Source organism: Myotis daubentonii, chromosome 3, assembly GCF_963259705.1.
Source record: "Myotis daubentonii chromosome 3, mMyoDau2.1, whole genome shotgun sequence".
Lineage (NCBI taxonomy): Eukaryota > Metazoa > Chordata > Mammalia > Chiroptera > Vespertilionidae > Myotis > Myotis daubentonii.
The window spans coordinates 149,015,932-149,037,413 of record NC_081842.1 but is presented as its reverse complement, the minus strand read 5'-3'; the positions used below and the strand labels follow the sequence as shown (position 1 = coordinate 149,037,413).

Below are 21,482 nucleotides of genomic sequence, written 5' to 3'. Positions count from 1 at the left end.
TTCTGCTATTTCTATTCCCAGCATCTAGAGTAGGGCCTATTACAAAATAGGTATTCCATAAATACAGGTTGAAAGATGTCTGCTACTTTTTAAGTGTAACAAAGTATCCACCCATCAAAGATTTCATATTCTGTTGTTTTATTCTGGCGTTTTTTGTGTGTATAGCTTGGATTTTAATATTTAGGTCCTTACTAACCAGGCATTTGTTATGCAGTTAATTTTTTCAAAATTACTAAATACTCCACCATTACTTATTAAATAAGCCTCTCTCACTTTTTAAAAAAAGTTTCATTTTATTGTTTAAAATATTACATATAGTATTACAAATGTCTCCTTTTCCCCATTAACCTCCCCCTGGGGCCAACGCCACCCCCTGGCACAGGTCCTCACCACCCTAGTGTGTGTCCATTGGTTATGCTTATATGCATGCATACAAGTTCTTTGGTTGATCTCTTACCCCCATCCTCCACCCCTCCCCTGCCTTCCCACTGAAGTTTGACAGTCTGTTCAATGCTTTTTTGTCTCTGTATCTATTTTTGTTCATCAGTTTATAACGTTCATTATATTCCACAAATGAGTGCCTATCTCACTTTTTAAAACTTAACTAGTTGTTATGAGACTACTTTGCCAACTAAGTACTTCTTTCCCTTTCTTCCCTATAAGTGAGTCTCTGAGCATAATTAACTGTAAGATAAATTTCAGATTTGAATAAGATTTGTGTAACTGAGCTAAAAAAAAAAAAGAATTTTGATAAAATATTTTACAAAAAAATATTAGCTGCAAGGTATCCAGTCATTATGTAAATAGTGAATTGTTAAGAGGAAGGGAAAATAATGACAATCCATGAGCTAAAACTTGTTTAGTTTAATACTAATAAACTTATAGGGTAAGATTATTATCCCTAATTGACAAAAGAGAATGCTCAAGTTTAGAGATTACTGACATGCCCATGTCCAACAACGAACGTGGTAGACCCAGGATTTACATACAAGTCTGGCCAGCTGCAAACCCCATGTTTTTCCCACTATACTCGTGGTTTTCAATGACGGCAATTTTGTTCCCTACCTACCAGTGAATATGTGGCAGTTTGGAGACATTTTTTATTGTCATGTAATGGGGGTAAGGATTGCTATAAAACATCAATAGTGCCAATATTGAAAAACCCTGGCACTACAGTGTCCTAGGACAAACTATATGGCTTTCTCAGAAAAACATTTCACATAAAGCAGATTAATAGTAAATTTTAATCAATCTTAACTCTGTCACCTGGCAAGAAACCCAGTCATCTTTGATGCCTCACTCTCTCTCACCCCCACAATCAATGACTTCCCTCTGGTGTACTCTAAAACTTCCTTGCAAGTGCGATATGGTGATAACTGGAGGCAGAGCAGACTGGTGAGGAGTTCTGAAACCAGGCTGCATAGGTATAAATCCTAGATTTGGGGGCAAGTCACTTACCCTTCAGCAACTGTTTCTTTATCTGGCACATAGTAAATACTCAATAAATATTAGCTATTATTAATTTTATTATTATTAGCTAACAGTAAGGTACTTTCAAAGATTATCCTTAAGGAGTTAAAGAAAACATTACATTTACTTTATTTTGGGCTACAAAGGAACTGTAAACACATCAAAAACAAATGTTTTAGCCCTAACTGGTTTGGCTCAGTGGATAGAGCCTCAGCCTGTGGACTTAAGGGTCCTGGATTGGATCCCCAATGGGGGGCGTGCAGGAGGCAGCCAATCAGTGATTCTCATTATTGATGTTTCTATCTCTCTCTCCCTTCCTCTCTGAAATCAATAAAAATATATTTAAAAAACAAACAAATAAATGCTTTAAATAAAATGTCCTAATTTTTTTCTCCTAAACACAATCAAGGTGCCCTGGATATAATCACAGGTCAGCATGACTAGATTGCAATGGCAACAAAGAAAACTTCTGTATAAACAAACAGGCTATAAATGAAAAACAAAGTGTGTTCCTGGAAAGAAGATAGTCTTCCCTTGTGTAAGAGAAGTCCAAAGACACAAAATTCACCAATGTTGCCAAAACTGTGTCTGAAAAAAAGTTGTTTCTGATCTAAAAAACATACTTTTCCATTGTGGGGAATGGACTTCTCAGATAACTGTAGCTGGATGATATTGGTCAGTACGATTATCCAACTCTCCTTATGTCAAAATACTAACTTACTTGATATTTGGTTTTCTATATATAACTGGCTGGAGGAAAAGAATGTGCTAATTACCAAAAATGAATTTCTAGCCTTCCTGATATTTATATTTCTCAAAGTAAATTAATGATCCAAATGCCACTTTTGGTGCTTAACCAGGATTAATCCCTGCTCTCCTAAAGTACTTTAATTATACTTTAACTGTAGCACTTATTTCAGTTATTCTCCAGTTGTTTACATGTTTATCTCTTCCACCAGACTGTATCTTAAAATATACTAATAGTCCTAATTCTTTTTTTTTTCTTCCAGTTTCCTACTATGGAAATTTAAGTTGATTTTTATTTTTTAGTATTTTTTTTTTTTTTATTTCAGAGGGAAATGGAGAGGGAGAGAGAGATAGAAACATCAGTGATAAGAGAGAATCATTGATCAGCTGCCTCCTGCACGCCCCTCACTGGGGATGGAGCCCGAAACCCGAGCATGTACCTTGACCCGGGCATGTGCCCTGACCAGAATCAAGCCTTGACCTCCTGGTTTATAGGTTGATGCTCAAACAGTGAACCACGCCAGCTGGGCTTAAGTTGATTTTTAAATGTATGATGAATAAATGAATGGATCAATAATAATAGCATCATATGACTATTCCCTTCCTAGTAAAAGACTGAAAAGTACACACAAAGATTATACTTACCTTATTCTTTTCATTTTGAATAACTTCTAATAGCTGGTCTATGTGCCCTTCATCTATGCATCTTTGGCCTGCTAACTGAAATAGGCCAAAATCTTCTTCTTTGAAGTCTTGCTCTTCTAGGATTTGCTGGCAAAAACAAAATAAACAAAACAAAACATGTTTAGGCAAATAAAAATGCAATAACTACTTGATTTATTTTATCTCTGAAAATTCTAGGTAAGTTGCCTAAGTTTCATACGCATATATATGAAAATTATGATTAACCTAATAAATACTCTAATGAATGATCTTGAAATCCTGTGTCAAAAAATCTATAAGGACCAGTATTAAATATTTTAAAGGTTATTTAGAGGAGTATGTCACATGGACAAATAATACAATCTGCCTTTCTGCCCTCATGCTTTTTCATAGGTCAAAAAAAGCAAGGATTAAAGAAGATAAACAATTTGAGTGACAGAAAGTGTAATTAAAAATAATCTGTGCCCTTCCCATAGTATTTTGGCAGGTATTTAACTTTGCAAAAAGAAAAAAAAGAAGAAATTACTTACACATCTCTCTATTATGGATTGAAGTTCTTCCACAGCCATTCCTCGCTGTTTTTCCTAGTTCTGAAGCACACTGTTAACTACCAGAGATAGTACATTGAACTATTAATGTTATATTTCATTCTGATGAATTAGTAAGTACAATAAAGAAAAAAGTTTTAAAGCTGAAATTCTTTTATTGAAAGCTAGTTGTATGTTAGCCTAAGAAAATAAAAATCTTTTTTTTTTTTTAAAAAAACCTCCTGTTGCATCTTTCAGGTTTTCTTAAAAGCATGGTTTTGCTTAGAATAGTTCTAAAAGATACAACTGGGGGGAAAAAATCATCTGGAGTACTCCCAAAAGGATCGCAAGTATGGATTATACAAAGTGCATTAAAAATGCAAAGTATTTCATTTCTGAAACTATTTCCAAAAGTTGGGCTTGAAATCACTTCTAATCAATAGGGAGTTTTTAATATTTTAATGTCCCCACTTGACAAAAATTGAAGTCAATACCACTCACGCGGCGGCGGGGAAAGTTCGGATGCCCTCCACGCCAAGTGATCGGGCACTTTCCTTACGAGGTGCAGCCCCCCAAACAACGAATCCAGCCCGTGGACTCGGGGGACCCCGCCCCGTTCCCGCAGCCCATCCTTCCTCCCGGCGTGGAAGCCCGGCCCCAGCCCCGCAGCGGGGCGGCTAAACCCCAATGCGCGTGCGGGCGGCATCCAAGGGAAGCCATTTCTCCCGATTGTCAATCGCCCCGGCGTTCGGGCCCCACCAGTTCGCCGGGCCTCATCCGCCCGTCGCGCCGCATCCCCGCGCCCCAAGGTCTGCCGCAGGCCCCGGCCGCCGAGGACCTCTGCCTGCGCCCACTTACCGGCCGGGCCTCTCTCGCTCCTACGTCTCCCTCACCTCCTCCGGCCGCGCAGCCGCTCTGGGCCCCGCCCCAGGCCCCGCCCACGAACCGGGCCCGCCCACTGGTCCGCCCCAGCCCCGCCCCGCGCTGCGTAGGGAGGCGGGGCCTCGGAGGGAGACGCCGGGGCGGACCGGAGCGCTAGACGCCGCGCCCTATGGCCGAATCTGCCGGGCTGTTACCGGCCGGCCGCAAGGCCCGGGCCCACCGCGCCTCTCGAAAGGCCTCAGGTAGGCTCCAGGGCCTCTGCCCACGTTGCACCCCGAGAGCCGGCCCCTCCTGAGTGCCGGGCTGAGGCGCGCGGGGCGCCCCGAGAGGCTCCGCAGGGCAGGAGAAGGCCGAGCGCGCCCACCGCCGCCTCGCGCCTCCCGGGGAAGACCTGCGGCCGGACCCCGGCTCCTTCCCCTGCGGCCGGACCCCCAGCTCCCTCCCCTGGCGTTCCAGGCCCCCTAGAATCTAGGGTGTCCCAGAAGGGGCTGTGCCCCGGCTCTGAGGGAGAGGGCAGTGGAGGCCCCGGGGGCCCAGGGCTGGGGCCGCCAGGCTGGGCAGGTGACCAGGGCCCCGTAGGCAGACGTGGGCAGCTGCCCTGGAACCTGGCACTGGTCCTCCTTCCAGTCGCTCTGCTGCTTTGGGGCCCCGCTTCCTGACCCCGGGAGTGAATTACTTGGGGGTCGGAAAGAGGTTACCCCTAAAAGTACCCACATCTCAGATTTTCAGGAGTGCATCACTGCAACTGTGTTACAGGAGAAAATTCAACCCCGAAAGAGAGACATGTTAACCGGGAACGTTCTGGAGTCATTCACTTACAGATACAAATTGGATTCCCATTCCACAGGATCGGAAATGGGACATGTGGAAAAGATGGTACTTTATTTGGGCAGGAATCTGCCCTGGAACCTAATGTATTCGGGTAGAACTTGACCTACTGTTTTTTGTTTGTTTTTATTTTAGGTAGTAAACAGAAAAGTACCTTGAAACAGGAAGATGCTTCTAAAAGGTATGAGAACTACTAGTATTTGGACAGCTGTATTCATTTGACTGTTTACCTCCTATTAATTGAACCACTTTTAAAAACAGTAATGGGTGCTACCTTAAAAGAAAATTATTATGAGAAGGGGAGACCTGGGAAGCATTATAAATTCTCACTTCGACTGTTACAGCCCCCTGCTCCACGCTTTCAGAAAACCAGCATCAGACACTTTTTAGATTTCTAATGAAGGTATGAGCGTCTGTAGAAAAGTGCATATTTTCAGCAAAATGTTGTCCTGTGCTGTCTCTTGGATTCATCTCTTTGTCACAAAAGTTTTCTAGAATAGGAATAGTCTGTGAGGATGAACTTAAAAATACGTTTCTGTGGTATTTTATGAAGTGTTGGCTTTGGCCTTAATTTACTAATTTTTTTTTTCAAGTTATTTACTTAGTGTAAGATATGCCAGACCTGTTAGGACCTGGGGATATAATTTTGAATAGAATAGACACAGTTCCTATCTAGTGGAACAGAGACATACCCATTAAATTATCACAAATAAATACATAATTACAAATTGTGATAAGCGCTATAAAGGAGTCAGAACTCATAACCAGAACCTAATTTAGCTGTAGGTTGGCTAGGAAGGTGGCGGGTTTTCAGGGGAGGGTTTCTCAGAAAGTAATAATTAACCTGAGTCCTGAAGGCTAAGTAGGCATTCACCAGACAGAGTAGTGAGGGGAGAGACCGCCAGCCAGAGATGCAGTGTGTGTGACAGGAAAAGGTTTGGTTGGCTAATGGAAGGAGAGATATCCAGGGTGGTGTGCAGCATTCTGAGCAAGGCAAGAACAGAGCACAGGAAAAGGTTAGAAAGGCAGGATTCCATTCATACAGTACCTGGTAGGCTGTGAGAGCAATTTAGATTTTCTACGTGCAAATGGGAAAACTTGAATAAAGTGATGAAATTTAAGTTTTAATATGTTAGGGATGATAATCATCTGGAATGGAGAAATTGGATGGATTTGAGATCTGCTTTGGTGAGTACAGGCATATCTCAGAGATAATGCAGGTTCAGTTCCAGACCACCACAATAAAGCAAGTCATAATCCTTTTTGCTAGTGGAGATCTTGCCTTCAATTTGTAGAAAATGCAACATCTGTCAAGTGCAATAAAGTGAAGTGCCATAAAACGAGGGATCCCTGCATTTCCCCGTAGGGTAGCATGATTATACTGTCTTCGTTTTAAGAAATATTGCAACTGTCTTCAACACTGATCTGACCACAAACCTAAGGAGATTGTCTTATTTTGAGCACTATAAATTGCAGAATATAGACAAGCTGAAATGTATTTTGAGCAGACCATTCAAGATGATGAAACAATTAAAAAGCTATGGGGATAACCAAATAGTTGTTGAGGGGAGTGATCTTTCATAAATTTATTCCAACTACAAAATACTTCCACATTCGATCCAGGTGAATACTTTTAAGCCAGAAAGTAAAGTTTTCAAAAATATAAAACAATTCCACTATTCACACTACATTTTTTATTTAAAAACTAGAGACCTGATGCACAAAATTCATGCCCTGGGGGTGGGGTGGGGTCCCCTTTAGCCCAGCCTGTGCCCTCTTGACACCCAGGACGCCTTGGGGGATGTCTGACTGCTAGCTTATGCCCAGTCCCCATCAGGACTAAGCCGGCAGTCAGACATCCCTCTCGCAGTCTGGGGCTCTCGCAGTCCAGGACCCCTCTCTCCTTACCGCTCACCTGCAGTGGAGGCAGGAGAGGCTGCCGCCACCGCTGTGCTCACCAGCCATGCATCCAGCTTCTGGCTGAGCAGTGCTCCCCCTGCGGGAGCGCACTAACCACCAGGGGGCAGCTCCAGCATTGAGCATCTGCTTCCTGTTGGTCAGTGCACATCATAGCGACCAGTTCCACCATTTGGTTGATTTGCGTATTAGGGTTTTATTATATAGGATATATTAACATGGGCTGGCCAGCGTGGCACAGTGGTTGAGTGTCAACTTTTGAACTGGGAGGTCACGGTTCAATTCCTGGTCGAGGCACATGCCTGGTTGCAGGCTCCATCCCCAGTGTGGGGCATGCAGGAGGCAGCCAATCAATGATTCTCTCTCATGATTGATGTTTCTATCTCTCTCTCCCTCTCCCTTCCTCTCTGAAATAAATAAAAATATTTAAATATATATATATTAACATGTAACAGGTATATTATTAAATAATAAAAGAGTAGTATGCAAATTAACCATCACTCCCTCATAAAGATGGTGGTGGCCACAGAGCTGGAGCGAGCAGGAGGCTTGGGTTGCCCCCGGAGATGGAGGAAGCCAAGCTTCCCGCCTGCCCTGGCCGGCACTGGGCTCCACTCAAGGCTACAGAGTTTCAATTATAGAAGATAAATAAATCCCAGATACCTGGCGTGGCCTCCGCTCAAGGAGGGGCTGGGAACCTGGGTTGGGCAACCCAGGCTTCGAACTGGACCAAGGCTACAAAGTTTCAATTTTAGAAGTTGAATAAATCCCAGATACCTGCTTCTAGCCCGCTGGCATGGCCAGCCTGAAAACGGCCATCAGCCCCTCACCCAGGCTGGCCACACTCCCATGGGGTCAGGGTCCCTACTGGGATCCCCACTGGGGGGCTTGACCAGCCTGAAAACAGCCATCAGCCCCTCACCCAGGGTGGCCAGGCACCCCAGCGGGACCCCCATCCTCATCTGGGACACCCTTCAGGGCAAACCAACTGGACCCCACCTGTGCACCAGGCCTCTGTCCTATATAATAAAAGGGTAATATGCAAATTGACCCTAACAGCAGAATGACTGGGAATGACTGGTCACTATGACACACACTGACCACGAGGGGTTAGACCAGCCATGGGCAAACTACGGCCCGCGGGCTGGATCCGGCCCGTTTGAAATGAATAAAACTATTAAAAAAAAAGACCGTACCCTTTTATGTAATGATGTTTACTTTGAATTTATATTAGTTCACACAAACACTCCATCCATGCTTTTGTTCCGGCCCTCCAGTCCAGTTTAAGAACCCATTGTGGCCCTCGAGTCAAAAAGTTTGCCCACCCCTGGGTTAGACGCTCAATGCAGGAGATACCCCCTGGTGGTCAGGGCACTCCCACAGGAGGAGCTCTGCTCAGCCATAAGCCAGGCTGACGGCTGCCAGTACAGCGGTGGTGGTGGGAGCCTCTCCTGCCTCCTCAGCAGCACTAAGGATGTCCGACTACAGCTTAGGCCTGCTCCCCGCTGGCAAGTGGACATCCCCCGAGGGCTCCTGGGCTGCCAGAGGGATGTCTGACTGCCAGCTTAGGACCGCTCCCCGGCCAGCAGGTGGACATCCCCCAAGGGGTCCCAGACTGCGAGAGGGCACAGGCTGGGTTGAGGGACTCCCCCCTCCCCCCGAGTGCACAAATTTTTGTGCACCAGGCCTCTAGATATTAAATAAATGGTTTAAATTTTTCTCACTTTTAACACATTGTTTGCGGGTAGTTTTTATCGCACGCTAACAGGTGGCGTGGGCCATTTTTGCTAATTTTTTGCGCAAATGGTAACATTCAGTAAAATTACGATAACTTCAGTTTACGTATTTATACGTTACCCGCATTCTACCGCTAGTCTATAAAAAACGTATTAATACGTGTCCCGCGCTCTACTACCAGTCAACGTAAAACGTATAAGTAAAATGTATAAATACATTTCCCTCATACAATGTGTTAATATGGTGTCAGCAGATATAATTTACATAGGCAAAAGCTCTAATTTTAAGAGTGTAAAGGAATGGTGAGACTAAAATCCACTGCTGTATACCACACTACCTGTCATTATTTCTGACAGAGGGCAGCTGTGAGACTTGGCTATCCATGGGAAGCAGCTGTAGGTATCTATCAGTTAAGAGAAGTTATTGTGGGTTGAGATAGTTAATGCTAAGTCAGCAATTCCTAATGCCAGTTATGTAGTGATCTTAGTACCTGACATACATAGCTTTTATTGGTAGGCAGCAAAATGAGAAAAATAAAATGTTTTTCATACAGCTAGATATAAATATAGTCAGTATGAAGAACTGCTTTTTTAATTGTGTCCGTGTCTTTAATACTTCTTTGATGTAAGCATGGCCTTTATGAAATGATGGGAGAACAGGTGTTAGTTGTAAATTTATTCTTGTTTTAATGTCCTTATGTGTTCCTAGTTAGCAATCCTGTGCCAGTCCTCCAAATTGTTTTGTAAGACATATTGTTCCAGGGAAGGAATTAGAATCTAACATTTTGAAGGTAGAGAGAAAAGGTGAGTACATTCTAGGTCCAGATATAAGAGCCAAGTCAAGGTCCAGGAGGTCAGCAAAGGTTGGTTTAGGAGGCAAGTAGACACCAATGCTAGGTAGGAGCAAATGCATCACCAAGAGAGTTGGTATCTTTGGTCTTGTGACAATGATTCTCAATCCAGTCGCACACAAAGATTGTTTGGATCACTTTTAAGAAAACACCAATAACCAGACCCCATCCTCAGAGATTATGATTTAATGAGCCTGCAGTGGGACCTGGGCATAGTATCTTTTTGAAAAATCTCATCAGGTGGAGCTATGATTGAGAACCACTGTCCTGGGGCCGTTGTTTGATCTGATAACCCGTGCTTTATGTTCATAATGTGTGGGGCACACAAAAGCTGACAGAGCCCCATTGGTGCCAGGACAAGGACCAGTCTTCCTAGGAAGATTGCTATTTTCCTAAACCATAGTCATATCAATATAGTTATTTAATGAAACTTACAACAAAAGTAAGTAAACACTTCTTTGCAAATATGACTCTCTCTTGTCAAACTGTGCCATCTGTTGACCTTGAGACTTGACACAAATTTTTACTTGTAAAAAGAGCCAAAATTATATTTTTTCCTCTCTGATCTCTTCTTATTTATAAATATTTCAGGGGATAAGCCTCCCTTTTTAGTTATCCACAGAAGTAATCGAGTATAAACTCATAATTGGCAAAAAGATTTCACCTCATTTTCTTTTCTGTAGGAATCTCTGAAATTCTTCCTTGTACTCTGGGTTCTGGAAATCTAGTTTTGTGACTGACCTTTTATGTGTCCAGTACAACAAGTAGCTTGTTTCCTTTTTGAAAAGTATTGAGTCAAAAGTAACAGCATTAAAAACATAAATTTAGGTAGCAAATAGTAAGTTGTTAGTGTATTTTAAAACAGAAAATTGGCTATATAAAACTTACAAGTACAATAAGTTACATTTTAAATAATTCTTTTTTAATTTTAGGAAAGCAGAACTAGAAGAGACTATGAGAAAGAAGATTGAGTTTGAGAGAAAAGCTCTACATATTGTTGAACAACTTTTAGAAGAGAATATTACAGAAGAATTCTTAATGGAGTGTGTATGTATTCACAAATTATTATTTTTGTAGTAGAAAATCTTTAAATATGTGCAACATGAAACTTGCATTATTGAAATCTTTGAATCTGTTCTTAGTCACCACATGCAGGTAACATGCTATATAATTTGTGCATTAAAAAATAATCACATGTATTTCTTTTGTAATGATTTTAAATGCACTAATGAAAAATAACATAAATATTTCACCCCTTAGTAGTAATTGTTTTAACCACTCGGCTATTCTCATTTTATTTTCATCATTTGCACTAATGATTCCAATGTCATTTTCCATGTTCTGTATGTTGTCCTATTTTAGTAACAGAAGATCATATTTGTTCATGTAATTCCATTAATTTGGATATTTTAAAACCTCAAATATAGATCCTTTATGATTTAACACTTAACAAGAATATTATAATCTGCATTTTTGCTTTGCTTGTTTTCTTTTTTAATATATTTTATTGATTTATTACAGAGAGGAAGGGAGAGAGACAGAGAGTTAGAAACATCGATGAGAGAGAAACATCGACCAGCTGCCTCCTGCACACCCCCTGGGGATGTGCCCGCAACCCAGGTACATGCCCTTGACCGGAATCGAACCTGGGACCCTTCAGTCCGCAGGCCGACGCTCTATCCACTGAGCCAAACCGGTTTCGGCTTTGCTTGTTTTCTTTAATGGCTCTATTATATGAAATTTTTGAATGGAAATTTATATTATGTCCTCATAATCCTTAAGAGAAAAAAGAAATGGAAAATTAAAACTCAGAGCTTCTATTGCAGAAGTAATTTTTAGATTTTTCTAAAGAGGAATATAAAAAAAGAGGATAAATTTAAACTGATATAAGTAACTGCATAAAAATCTGTGTACCATGATGACTCTAAACCAGAAATGCTTCATTTGAAATAAGTACCTTATAGTACTCTCAATAAAAAACTGTTAAGTCCCTGCTAATACAGAAAAACTTCTTCAAAAATAATCTCAAGAAGTGAGATTATTTGAAGAGGAAGATACCAATGGAAAAAAATTTGGTGTTAGCTTATAACTATCACTTCAGCATTCTCTTGTATAGTTTTTCAGAAGCTGGAAGATTTTGCACAAAAATTTGGTTAGGAGTCACTTTGACCTTTGTTATACTTTATTTTTTTAGATTGTGCTTTAAAAATAGGTAAAATTATATATTGTTATTTTATGTGCTTTATTTTTTTAATAATAATAATTTTTTAAAACAAAATGTACTATCAGTATTTTGCTTTGGTATAACACTGACTATAACACCATCTCTTCCTCCTGCCTCAGAATTTTTTCATGAACTATATAATCTACAAAGATGCATAGTCTACTGTGGCAGAACTTTTTTTATTTTTTGAGTACTTACTACATGTTGAGCATTCTTCTGAGTTCTTTTTCTGTATTTTTTTCCTCTGATTCTAACATCAAACCTATGAGATAGGTAGTGTTATTGTCTTAGTATTTTCAGATGACATTTATGGGGCTTAGAGAGCTGATAGGAACTTTTTCCAATAATCTGGGATTGGGGGATGCCCCTTTTATTTCATTACAGGGGAAGTGTATCACACCTGCTCACTACAGCGATGTCGTGGATGAACGTTCTATTATCAAGCTCTGTGGTTATCCCTTATGTCACAAGAAGCTAGGAATAGTAAGTAATTTTAAAACATATATACTTTTAATTTTTATATTTAATAAAGTCCTTTGTAGAAAGAACAAGAAACTGAGCTTATAAACTAATGACATGATATATAGATAATTTGTAACATAAGTTCAAGTTTATTACTTGAATTCTTTTGTAAGCCATACATTTTTTTCTTTAGGTACCAAAACAGAAATATAAAATTTCTACCAAAACCAATAAAGTCTATGATATTACTGAGAGAAAGGTAAGTTTAAAGTTTATTTTCAATTTAGCACTTAACTTTTAATCTTATACTAAATGAAATTCTAAAAACAACTGTTTAGCCCTAGCTAATTTGGCTCAGTGGATAGTGTGTCAGCCTGCTGACTGACTGAAGGGTCCCGGGTTTAATTCTGGTCAAGGGCATATACCTTGGTGGCAAGCTCAATCAGCCAATCGATATGTCTTTTTCATATCCATGTTTCTCTCTGTCTCCCCCCACTTCCGCTCTCTCTAAAAATATCAATGGAAAAATATCCTCAGATGAGGATTAACAAAAAAAGCAAAACAACAACAAAACACACACACACACACACACACACACACACACACACACACAACTGTTTAAAAATTTTGCCTTTTAGAAAATAGTCACATTAAAAGTTTTTCATTTATAGATATTTCATTTAAGGTGTTATAAAAAACTCTTTGTTTATTCTTTAATCTTTTAACATTTAAAAGTTAAAAGTGGAATAAATTCAGGCAAGTAAACATGGAACAGAATAGAGAAGAAGAAACAGACTCACCACATATGTGGACACGTGATATATGACTACGGCAATATTAAAGATTGGTGAAGAAAGGATGGATTACTCTATAAATAGCACTGGTACAATTAGTTACCCATATGTAAGAAATAAAAATTGACCTTTATCTCAATGTACATACAAAGATCAATGTTAGGTTAATTAAGGACCTAAGTGTAAAAGACAAACCTTTGGAAAGACATGTGGGAAAATCCTATATAATAAAAGGCTAATATGCAAATCAACCGAATGGCCAAACGACCGGTCACTATGAGCTGTCCCCTAGTGGTCAGTGCGCTCCCACAGGGGGAGCACTGCTCAGACAGAAGCTGGGCTCATGGCTGGCCTAAGCTGGCAGTCGGACATCCCCTGAGGGCTCCCAGACCACAAGAGGGCGCAGGCCAGGCTGAGGGACCCCCCCCCCTCCCTGAGTGCACAAATCTCGTGCACCGGGCCTCTAGTACTTTTATAAACTTGCACTAGAGAGAATTTTTTAAGTAAGATAAAAATTATAGACTCTGCCATGGCTGGTGTGGTTCAGTTGGTTGGAGCATCATCCCATACACCAAAAGATCTCGGGTTCAATTCCAGGTCAAGGCACATACCCAGGTTGTGGGTTTAATCCCCAGTCAGGTGCCCGTGGGAGGCAGCCGATCGATGTTTCATTCTCACATTGATGTTTCTCTCTCAAATCAATAGAAGCATGTCCTCAAGTGAGGATTAAAAGTAAATAAGTTATAGACTATAGAGGAAAAAGTGATAAATTTTTCTACATTGAAATTTAAAATGTTTGCTTCTTAGAAGTTTCCAAAAAAGAGTGAAAAGATAAGCTCCAAATCAGGAGTTATATTTCTGCCATATCTGATCACAGATTCATAACCAAAAAATATAATCTATAAGAAAAAGACAAACTACCTGATAGAAAAATTTTCTGAAAGAAATTTGAATGGTTAATGAATGTATGAAAAGGTGCTCAGTCTTATCAGTAACCAGGAAAATAGCAAATGAAAACACATTGAGTTATGTATTCACAGCCTCAAAAGTGACAAAATTATAAAAATCTGACAATATTAATAGCTCTGTATTCTGCTGATAAAATAAAAATTGGTACAACCTCTGAGAAACTGTTTGGCATTATCTAGTAAAGTCAAATTTTCATGCTCTTTATGGCCAAGCCTTTCTATTCTTTGGTATATATCCAAAGGAAATTCTTCCTCAAGTATATAGGGTGTCCCCCCCAAAAAATATATATACTTTGAATAATTATAAAAGCAGTGTTTATTAAAATACACTTCATTTTCAAAATTGAGCTATTAGTTGATAAAGTGTGTATACATATTTTGGGACACTCTGTATGTGTTATATGAATGTTCCTACATGGATAAACAAAATATTATGTATGCATAAAATGGAATATTATTCCCCTTAAAAAGTTAAAAAGGAAGGAAATTCTGATACATGCTACATCATGGATGAAATTTAAAGACATGCTAAGTGAAGCAGGCCAGCACAAAAGGACAAATACCTGATTTCACTTATATGAGGTAACTAGAGTAATCACATTCATAGAGGGAGAGTAGAATGGTGGTTGTCAGAGGAGGCAGAAATGGGGAGTTGTTTAATGGTTGTAGAGTTTCAGTTTTGCAAGATGAAGAGAGTTCTGGTGATGGACGGTGACAATGATTGCACAACAGTGAGAAAGTTACTTAATGTCACTGAACTACACACTTAAAAAAATGATTAAGATGGTAAATTTGGCATATTTTACTACATTTTTTAATTGTAAAATTTGAAAAAAAAAAGTTCATAGTAATACTGTAGTGATAGCAAAAACATTAGAAACAACTTAGTTGTCCATAAATAATAAAAGGCAGAGTACTTACATAGTGTAACTGAATAAGCTACAATTTTGTGAAAGAATCTCAAAAAATGTAATGTGGAATACAAAATGGCAAGAATATGTCCAGCCGGTGTGGCTCAGTGGTTGAACGTTGACCCATGAACCAGGTGGTCACAGTTTGGTTCTTGGTCAGGGCACATGCCCGGGTTGCAGGCTTGATCCCTAGTAGGGGTGTGCAGGAGGCAGCTAATCAATGTTTCTCTCTCATTATTGATGTTTCTATCTCTTCCTCTCTCTGAAATCAATAAGAACACATTAAAAAAAATGACAAGAATATATAACAATATGATTCCATTTAGACAAAGTTTAAAAGTAGGCAAAACTGACAGATTTTATAAGAATATATATACTAGAGGCCCTGTGCACAAAATTCATGCACTCAGGGTGGGGGGCGGGGGGGCCTTCAGCCTGGCCTGCACCCTCCCGCAGTCCAGGAGCCCTCAGGGGAGTGGGCCTAGCCCGGCAGTCGGACATCCTTAGTGCTGCTGCAGTGGCAAGAGAGGCTCCCGCCAGCGCCGCTGCACTCACCAACCATGAGCTTGGATTCTGGCTAAGTGGTGCTCCCCCTGCAGGAGTGCACTGACCACCAAGGGGCAGCTCCTGCGTTGAGCGTCTGCCCCCTGGTGGTCAGTGTGCATCATAGTGACTGGTCGTTCCGCCATTCAGTCAATCTGCATATTAGTCTTTTATTACTAGTACTAGAGGCCCTGTGCACAAAAATTTGTGCACTGGGGGGGGGGAGGGGGAGGGTCCTTCAGCCCGGCCTGTGCCCTCTCTCAGTCTGGGACCCCTCGGGGGATGACCACCTGCTGGTTTAGGCCCGCTCCCTGGGGGGATTGGGCCTAAGCTGACAATCAGACATCCCTCTGGCAGCCCGGGAGCCCTCGGGGGATGTCCACTTGCCAGTGGGAGCAGGCCTAAGCTGTAGTCTGACATCCTTAGTGCTGCTGAGGAGACGGGAGAGGCTCCCATTACCACCGCTGTACTGGCAGCTATCAGCCTGGCTTGTGGCTGAGCAGAGCTTCCCCTGTGGAAGCACACTGACCACCAGGGGGCACCTCCTGCATTGAGTGTCTGCCCTCTGGTGGTCAGTGTGTGTCATAGTGACCAGTCATTCCCAGCCGTTCTCTTAGGGTCAATTTGCATATTACCCTTTTATTATAGAGGAGTGCCTGGCCCGCCTGGGTGAGGGGCTGATAGGTGTTTGCAGGCTGGTCACACCCCCTTCAGAGTGGGGGTCCCCACTGGGGTGCCTGGCCAGCCTGGGTGAGGGGCTGAGGGCTGTTTTCAGGCTGCCCAAGCCCCCCGGTGATGGAAGCTCCTAGCCTCTCCTTTTTTTCTTTTTTTTTCTTTTTTTATTCTGGGATTTATTTACCTCTATAATCGAAACTTTGTTGCCTGAGTGGAGCTCAGAGCCGGCCACGGGAGGCAGGAAATTTGGCTTCCTCCATCACTGGAACAACCAAGCCTCCTGCTCGCTCTAGCTCCGTGGCTTCCTGCCGCCATCTTGGTTGGGTTAATTCACTCTGATTGGCTGGTGGGCGTTGCTTAAGGCATAGAGAAGGTATGGTCAATTTGCATGTTTGTCTTTTATTAGATTAGATATAGGATAGGATATGTATAGGCAGCACAACTAAGAGAAAGCAAAGAAATGAGCAATAAAATTTATAATACTGGTTACCTCTGGGGAATGTGGGACGTGGTGCCATCAGAGAGGGGCACATAGAGGCCTTCGAAGGTACTCTACCTTATTTCTCACCTTGGGTGGTAGATTCATGGGTTTTCATTTTTTTCTTTGAACTACATATTTATGTTTTATGCTCTCTTTTGTACATATGCTGTGTTTCACAATGAAAAAAACTAACTAGTTTACATTTTTTTCAGTGTTTTTGCAGCAATTTTTGTTATAAAGCATCTAAGTTTTTTGAAGCACAAATTCCTAAAACTCCAGTATGGGTTCGAGAAGAAGAAAGGTAATTTAAATCATTGTATATACATTTGTCCGTATATTCTAAAAATTTCCTTCTGCTTTTTGAGGTATGCAGAAAATAGATCTAAGTCTCTTTGGAATATACCACTGTATACATTTTAATTGTGGGGAAATGGTTATATGTTAAGAATAACTATTAAGGATTTTACACTTAAAATCAGAAAATTAATACATGCAAATGTTTTGTGTATTATTTTAGCTTTAATCACAAAATTTGAACTTTGCTTCCTGCTACACTGGTTCGTTCTTTCTTTTTAAAAGATTTAATTGGCTTTTTCAATGAATCATAAATCAGGTAGCATCCCATCTAGTGAATAGAAAGGTGCTCTCGGCCAGTTATTTCTTTTAATATTTCTATTAATATAGTAGTCCTGGAGTAAGAATGTTAAATTTTTTCAGAAGATACTGGATCTTGGAATCCAACTCATCTCAGTTTGTTGTTAGGAAACTATGTTCTAAGATTTAAAAGTTCACGTTACTAATTTGTTCAATCTTTATTAAACATCAATATAATATTTTATAAATTTAAAGAACCCCAATTGAGAGTCATTTTTAGCAAAAAGGTTTATGGACATTCCTGGAATTTTCCCTCTTGGGAAATGTTTAAGCATTTACAACATTTTAGTAGTTGCTGAATTTGAGAGAAAATTTATTATTCTGGGGACAAATGGCATAATAATATAAAAAGAGTAACAAAAATTATTCATTCATGGATAATAGAGACCATTATAAACTTTTGAACAATAATAGATACAGAGGCAGAGCTGCCTCAAACAGATTGTCAAACTGCAGCGGAAAGGCCGGGGAGGGTTGGGGGGCATGAGGGAGGGGGGGTAAGAGATCAACCTAAGGACTTGTATGCATGCATATAAGCATAACCAGTGGACATAAGACACTGGGGGATAGGGGAGGCTAGGGGACTGTCAAGGGCGGGGGGGAATAAAGGACACATATGTAATACCCTTTGTAATACTTTAAGCAATGAAAAAATTAAAAAAATAAAAAATAAATTATTGTTATACTAGAGGCCCGGTGCATGAAATTCGTGCGGGGGGCGGGGGGGCCCTCAGCCCAGCCTGCACCCTCTCAATCCGTGACCCCTCAGGGGATGTCCGACTGCCTGTTTAGGCCCGATCTTGGGGATCGGGCCTAAACAGGCAGTCGGACATCCCTCTCACAATCCGGGACCACTGGCTCCTAACTGCTCACCTGCCTGCCAGCCTAATTGCCCGTAACTGTCCCCCTGCTAGCCTGGCCACCCCCAACTGCCCCCCCCTGCTGGCCTATTCGCCCCCAATTTCCCCCCCCCCACCAGGCCTTGTTGCCCCTAACTGCCCCACCCTACCGGCCTGGTAGCCCCTTACTGCCCTCCCTGCTCGCCTGGTCACCCCCAACTGCCCTCCCTACTGGCCTGGTCACCCCTCACTTCCCCCCTCTGCTGGCCAGGTTGTCCCTCACTGCCCCCCCACCCCCCCGCTGGCCTGGTCACCCATGCAGCCTGCTGCTCGGTTGTTTGGTCGCCCCTCACTAACCCCCCCCTGCCAGCCTAGTCGCCCTACACAGCCTGTTCGGTCGTCTGTTCGGTTGCGATGGTCACTTAGGCATACACACACACACACACACACACACACATACATACATATACATATATAATTAAGCTATATTATCTAGAAATTCCAAACACAGGCTTAATGAGATAATATACCAAGTAATTCATATTTGATAGAGAATATTATAACAACACTAGGCATTGTTATTTGTGGTAAAATGGGATCTTTTCTAAATAGAGTCAATGACATAAATGTACAGAGATGCAAGTTGATGAAAGATATTTACCTAAAAAAACAAAACAAAACTCTTAGTCTTATCTGATGAATGGTGTAATGCGATGCTACTGCAGGTTCACTTAGCCCTAATTGTACTGATGACAGTATCTTTGTTGGCAGACACCTTTGCCTGATGATCCATTCCTGTGTGGTTTAGAATATGTAAAATATATCACCCTATGGCCTTTGTTAATTGAATTAAACATAAGGAAGACTAAACTTTTCATCATTTCTCTACCAGCCTATCTGACTTTCTTCTTTGGAGGATAAAAGATTGTAGCATTGTCCAAGTTGACTGGGAAGCTGAGAGCACCTTTTAAACTATTGCTCTTTATCTCCTTTCTTAGTATTTCTATCACAAGAGCTGTCCATCACCTTCCTTAGCCCTACATCAACAATATATTCCATTCCCCGCTGTTAAAACTACTGTTTCCTTACATTGTCTTTACCCCTACATCCAAAGATATCTTCTCTACTTAAATTTAGCCTTTCATTTAGCCAGTCATCATATCTGCTTCAACTGCTTCAAAACCGTTTACCAAACCACCTTTTCTGTCTCTCTGTTTTCTTCAAATTTAGTCATAGTTACTTCCTTTAGCTAATTTAAAATAGTTCTTCCCTCTAATCTTTTTCTAAAATCTTACCATCCTATGTTCAGAATGCCCACTTTTTCCTGAAATATGAAACCCTGTCACTTTATATTTGTGGTTCTTGAAATTCTACCTTACCTATATGTACATCCCTACCTCACTAAAAAAGAAAGATGGCCCTAGCGGGTTTGGCTCAGTGGATAGAGCCTTGGCCTGCGGACTGAAGGGTCCCGGGTTCGATTCAGGTCAAGGGCACATGCCCAGGTTACAGGTTCAATCCCCAATAGGAAGTGCAGGAGGCAGCCGATCAATAATTCTCTCTCATCATTGATGTTTCTATCTCTCTGCCCCTTCTCCCTTCCTCTCTGAAATCAATAAAAATATGTTTTAAAAAATAATAAAAATATAAAAAAGTAAAAAGAAACATGAAAATGTCCTTGGTTTCCCTAATCTAAGCTAATCAATTGAGTTTACATTCAAAATGTGTAGTATGTGCTTAGTACATGGCAGATTACACACATGTATAAAGTCCAACCTGTAAGTTTAAATCTCATTGGGATGGCCAAATACATATCCATGAGTGAAACAAATTTGTACTTATTCTAATGGCGACCTATTATGTAAGTAGTGAGAATAAAACATTGCACAATGAGAAACTATAAGCAGATATGAGAAAATAAACTTACAGGAGTGGGTTGGGATGTTGGAAGTAGATAGTGAGAACATTAACTCACTTGAAAAAAAGGGTATGTTTTGGGAAAAAATAGAAGATAATGATAGATAACAAGAGGCCAAGCTAAGTTTGGTATGTCCTCAAGTACTGGGGAGCCATCAAATGTTTTTGAACCGAATTTAATCTGGCATTGGTGTACAAAATAAATTAAAGAAAGGATCATAATTAAAGAGCTGAAAGGATCCTTAGAGGTAATTTAATCCAACCGCTATCAAATAAGCTCAGAAAGGGTATTTATTTCTTAAGCTATTGATAGATTCTGACCATGCCAGAATTCTTTCATCATATTCCACTTGATTGTAACCAATCTATAATATACACTGTCACATTGTACATAGTGCAACTATAGCCCTTATTTATGTATAATGCTTTTTAGTATATAACCGTATCAGTGTACTAGTATTTTATACCTAGATGTGGCAGTGTTACCTTGATTTCTAAATTCTTATGGGCAAGAATTATGTCAGTTTATTTAATGAGTCCACTAGAGGTCACTGTGTTTTCACAGAGAATGATATTTTTATGTGCTAATGATCAGCATTCTAGAATTCAATATTTTAAAGAGTTTGTGTAGCTATTGCACATATAATAAGCTCAACAGGAATGTGATACTTTAAAGAAAGTCTATTCAAATATGATACAGGGGTATAACATTCAGAATCTGTTTTCTTTTAAAGCAGGAATAAATGCTTCTTTTAAGTGGTGGCATTTAGTATTTAATGCAGAGATACTTTTATTAGCTTAAAAGTGAGTCATCGTAATAAATAATAAATCACATCACAATCATTTAATGATAGTTATCTTATTACTAATATTACTTTATTGATTATTGAATACTTATTTAACAATAATAATACTTTTAAAATAAGAATAAATTTTAAAATCCACTCAGAGAATTAATACTTTATTGCAATGACTTCTAAAATTTTTGACTACTATAATAAATGCATTTTACATTATGATTCATCACATTCATATAACTGAAACAAAAGTTTTATGAAACAATACTTGTCTTCACTACATGAAAAGCCTCTGATATTTTGTACTCTGTTGCTTTTTAAAAATGCTGGTAGCACGGAATTGGTTGGTCCTGATCTGCAGTTTTAAGAGCACTGCTTTGCTGGATCTAGCTTAGGGTTTCTTCTTATACTATAGAAAAGCCTGTTATCAACACTAAGCCTCAGTTTCCTCATTTGTAAAGTAGAAAGTTGCATTTGCGGTCTTAGTTCCCTTTAGTTCTGATGTTTTACAGTTCTCAGTTAGTCTGCTGCTATAGTGAAAGTCTTCTAGTAAGGAAAGGTCTTCTTTATAAATATAATAAAAATTTAAATTATCA

At 40.4% G+C, this 21,482-nt stretch overlaps 2 protein-coding genes across 15 annotated transcripts in view; one reads left to right on the top strand and one right to left on the bottom strand.

The window, feature by feature from the left end:
* Positions 1-4,354, bottom strand: part of GLMN (glomulin, FKBP associated protein) — a 44,788-nt gene extending 40,434 nt beyond the window's left edge. For 2 of the 3 annotated variants that reach the window (XM_059688858.1, XM_059688860.1), the window contains exons 1-3: positions 4,266-4,354; positions 3,411-3,487; positions 2,863-2,988 (exon numbers count right to left, since the gene is read on the bottom strand). In XM_059688858.1, the coding sequence (XP_059544841.1) occupies positions 2,863-2,988; positions 3,411-3,449 (165 nt within the window). In that variant the 5' untranslated portion in view covers positions 3,450-3,487; positions 4,266-4,354. Of the gene's footprint in view, positions 1-2,862; positions 2,989-3,410; positions 3,488-4,261 lie in introns of all 3 variants that reach the window. The other variant, XM_059688859.1, reaches the window with a different exon arrangement.
* Positions 4,355-4,401: 47 nt separating this feature from the next.
* The window catches only part of RPAP2 (RNA polymerase II associated protein 2), a 101,712-nt gene continuing 84,631 nt past the window's right edge, over positions 4,402-21,482 (top strand). For 8 of the 12 annotated variants that reach the window (XR_009451937.1, XR_009451936.1, XM_059688850.1 and 5 more), the window contains exons 1-6: positions 4,402-4,531; positions 5,253-5,298; positions 10,554-10,668; positions 12,230-12,328; positions 12,501-12,566; positions 16,892-16,980. Coding sequence is in view for 10 of the 12 variants with exons in the window: in XM_059688850.1 (XP_059544833.1) it covers positions 4,459-4,531; positions 5,253-5,298; positions 10,554-10,668; positions 12,230-12,328; positions 12,501-12,566; positions 16,892-16,980 (488 nt within the window). In the remaining 2 variants the exon portion in view is untranslated. The remainder of the gene's footprint in view (positions 4,532-5,252; positions 5,299-10,553; positions 10,669-12,229; positions 12,329-12,500; positions 12,567-16,891; positions 16,981-21,482) is intronic. The other 4 variants (XM_059688854.1, XM_059688851.1, XM_059688852.1 and 1 more) reach the window with 3 other exon arrangements.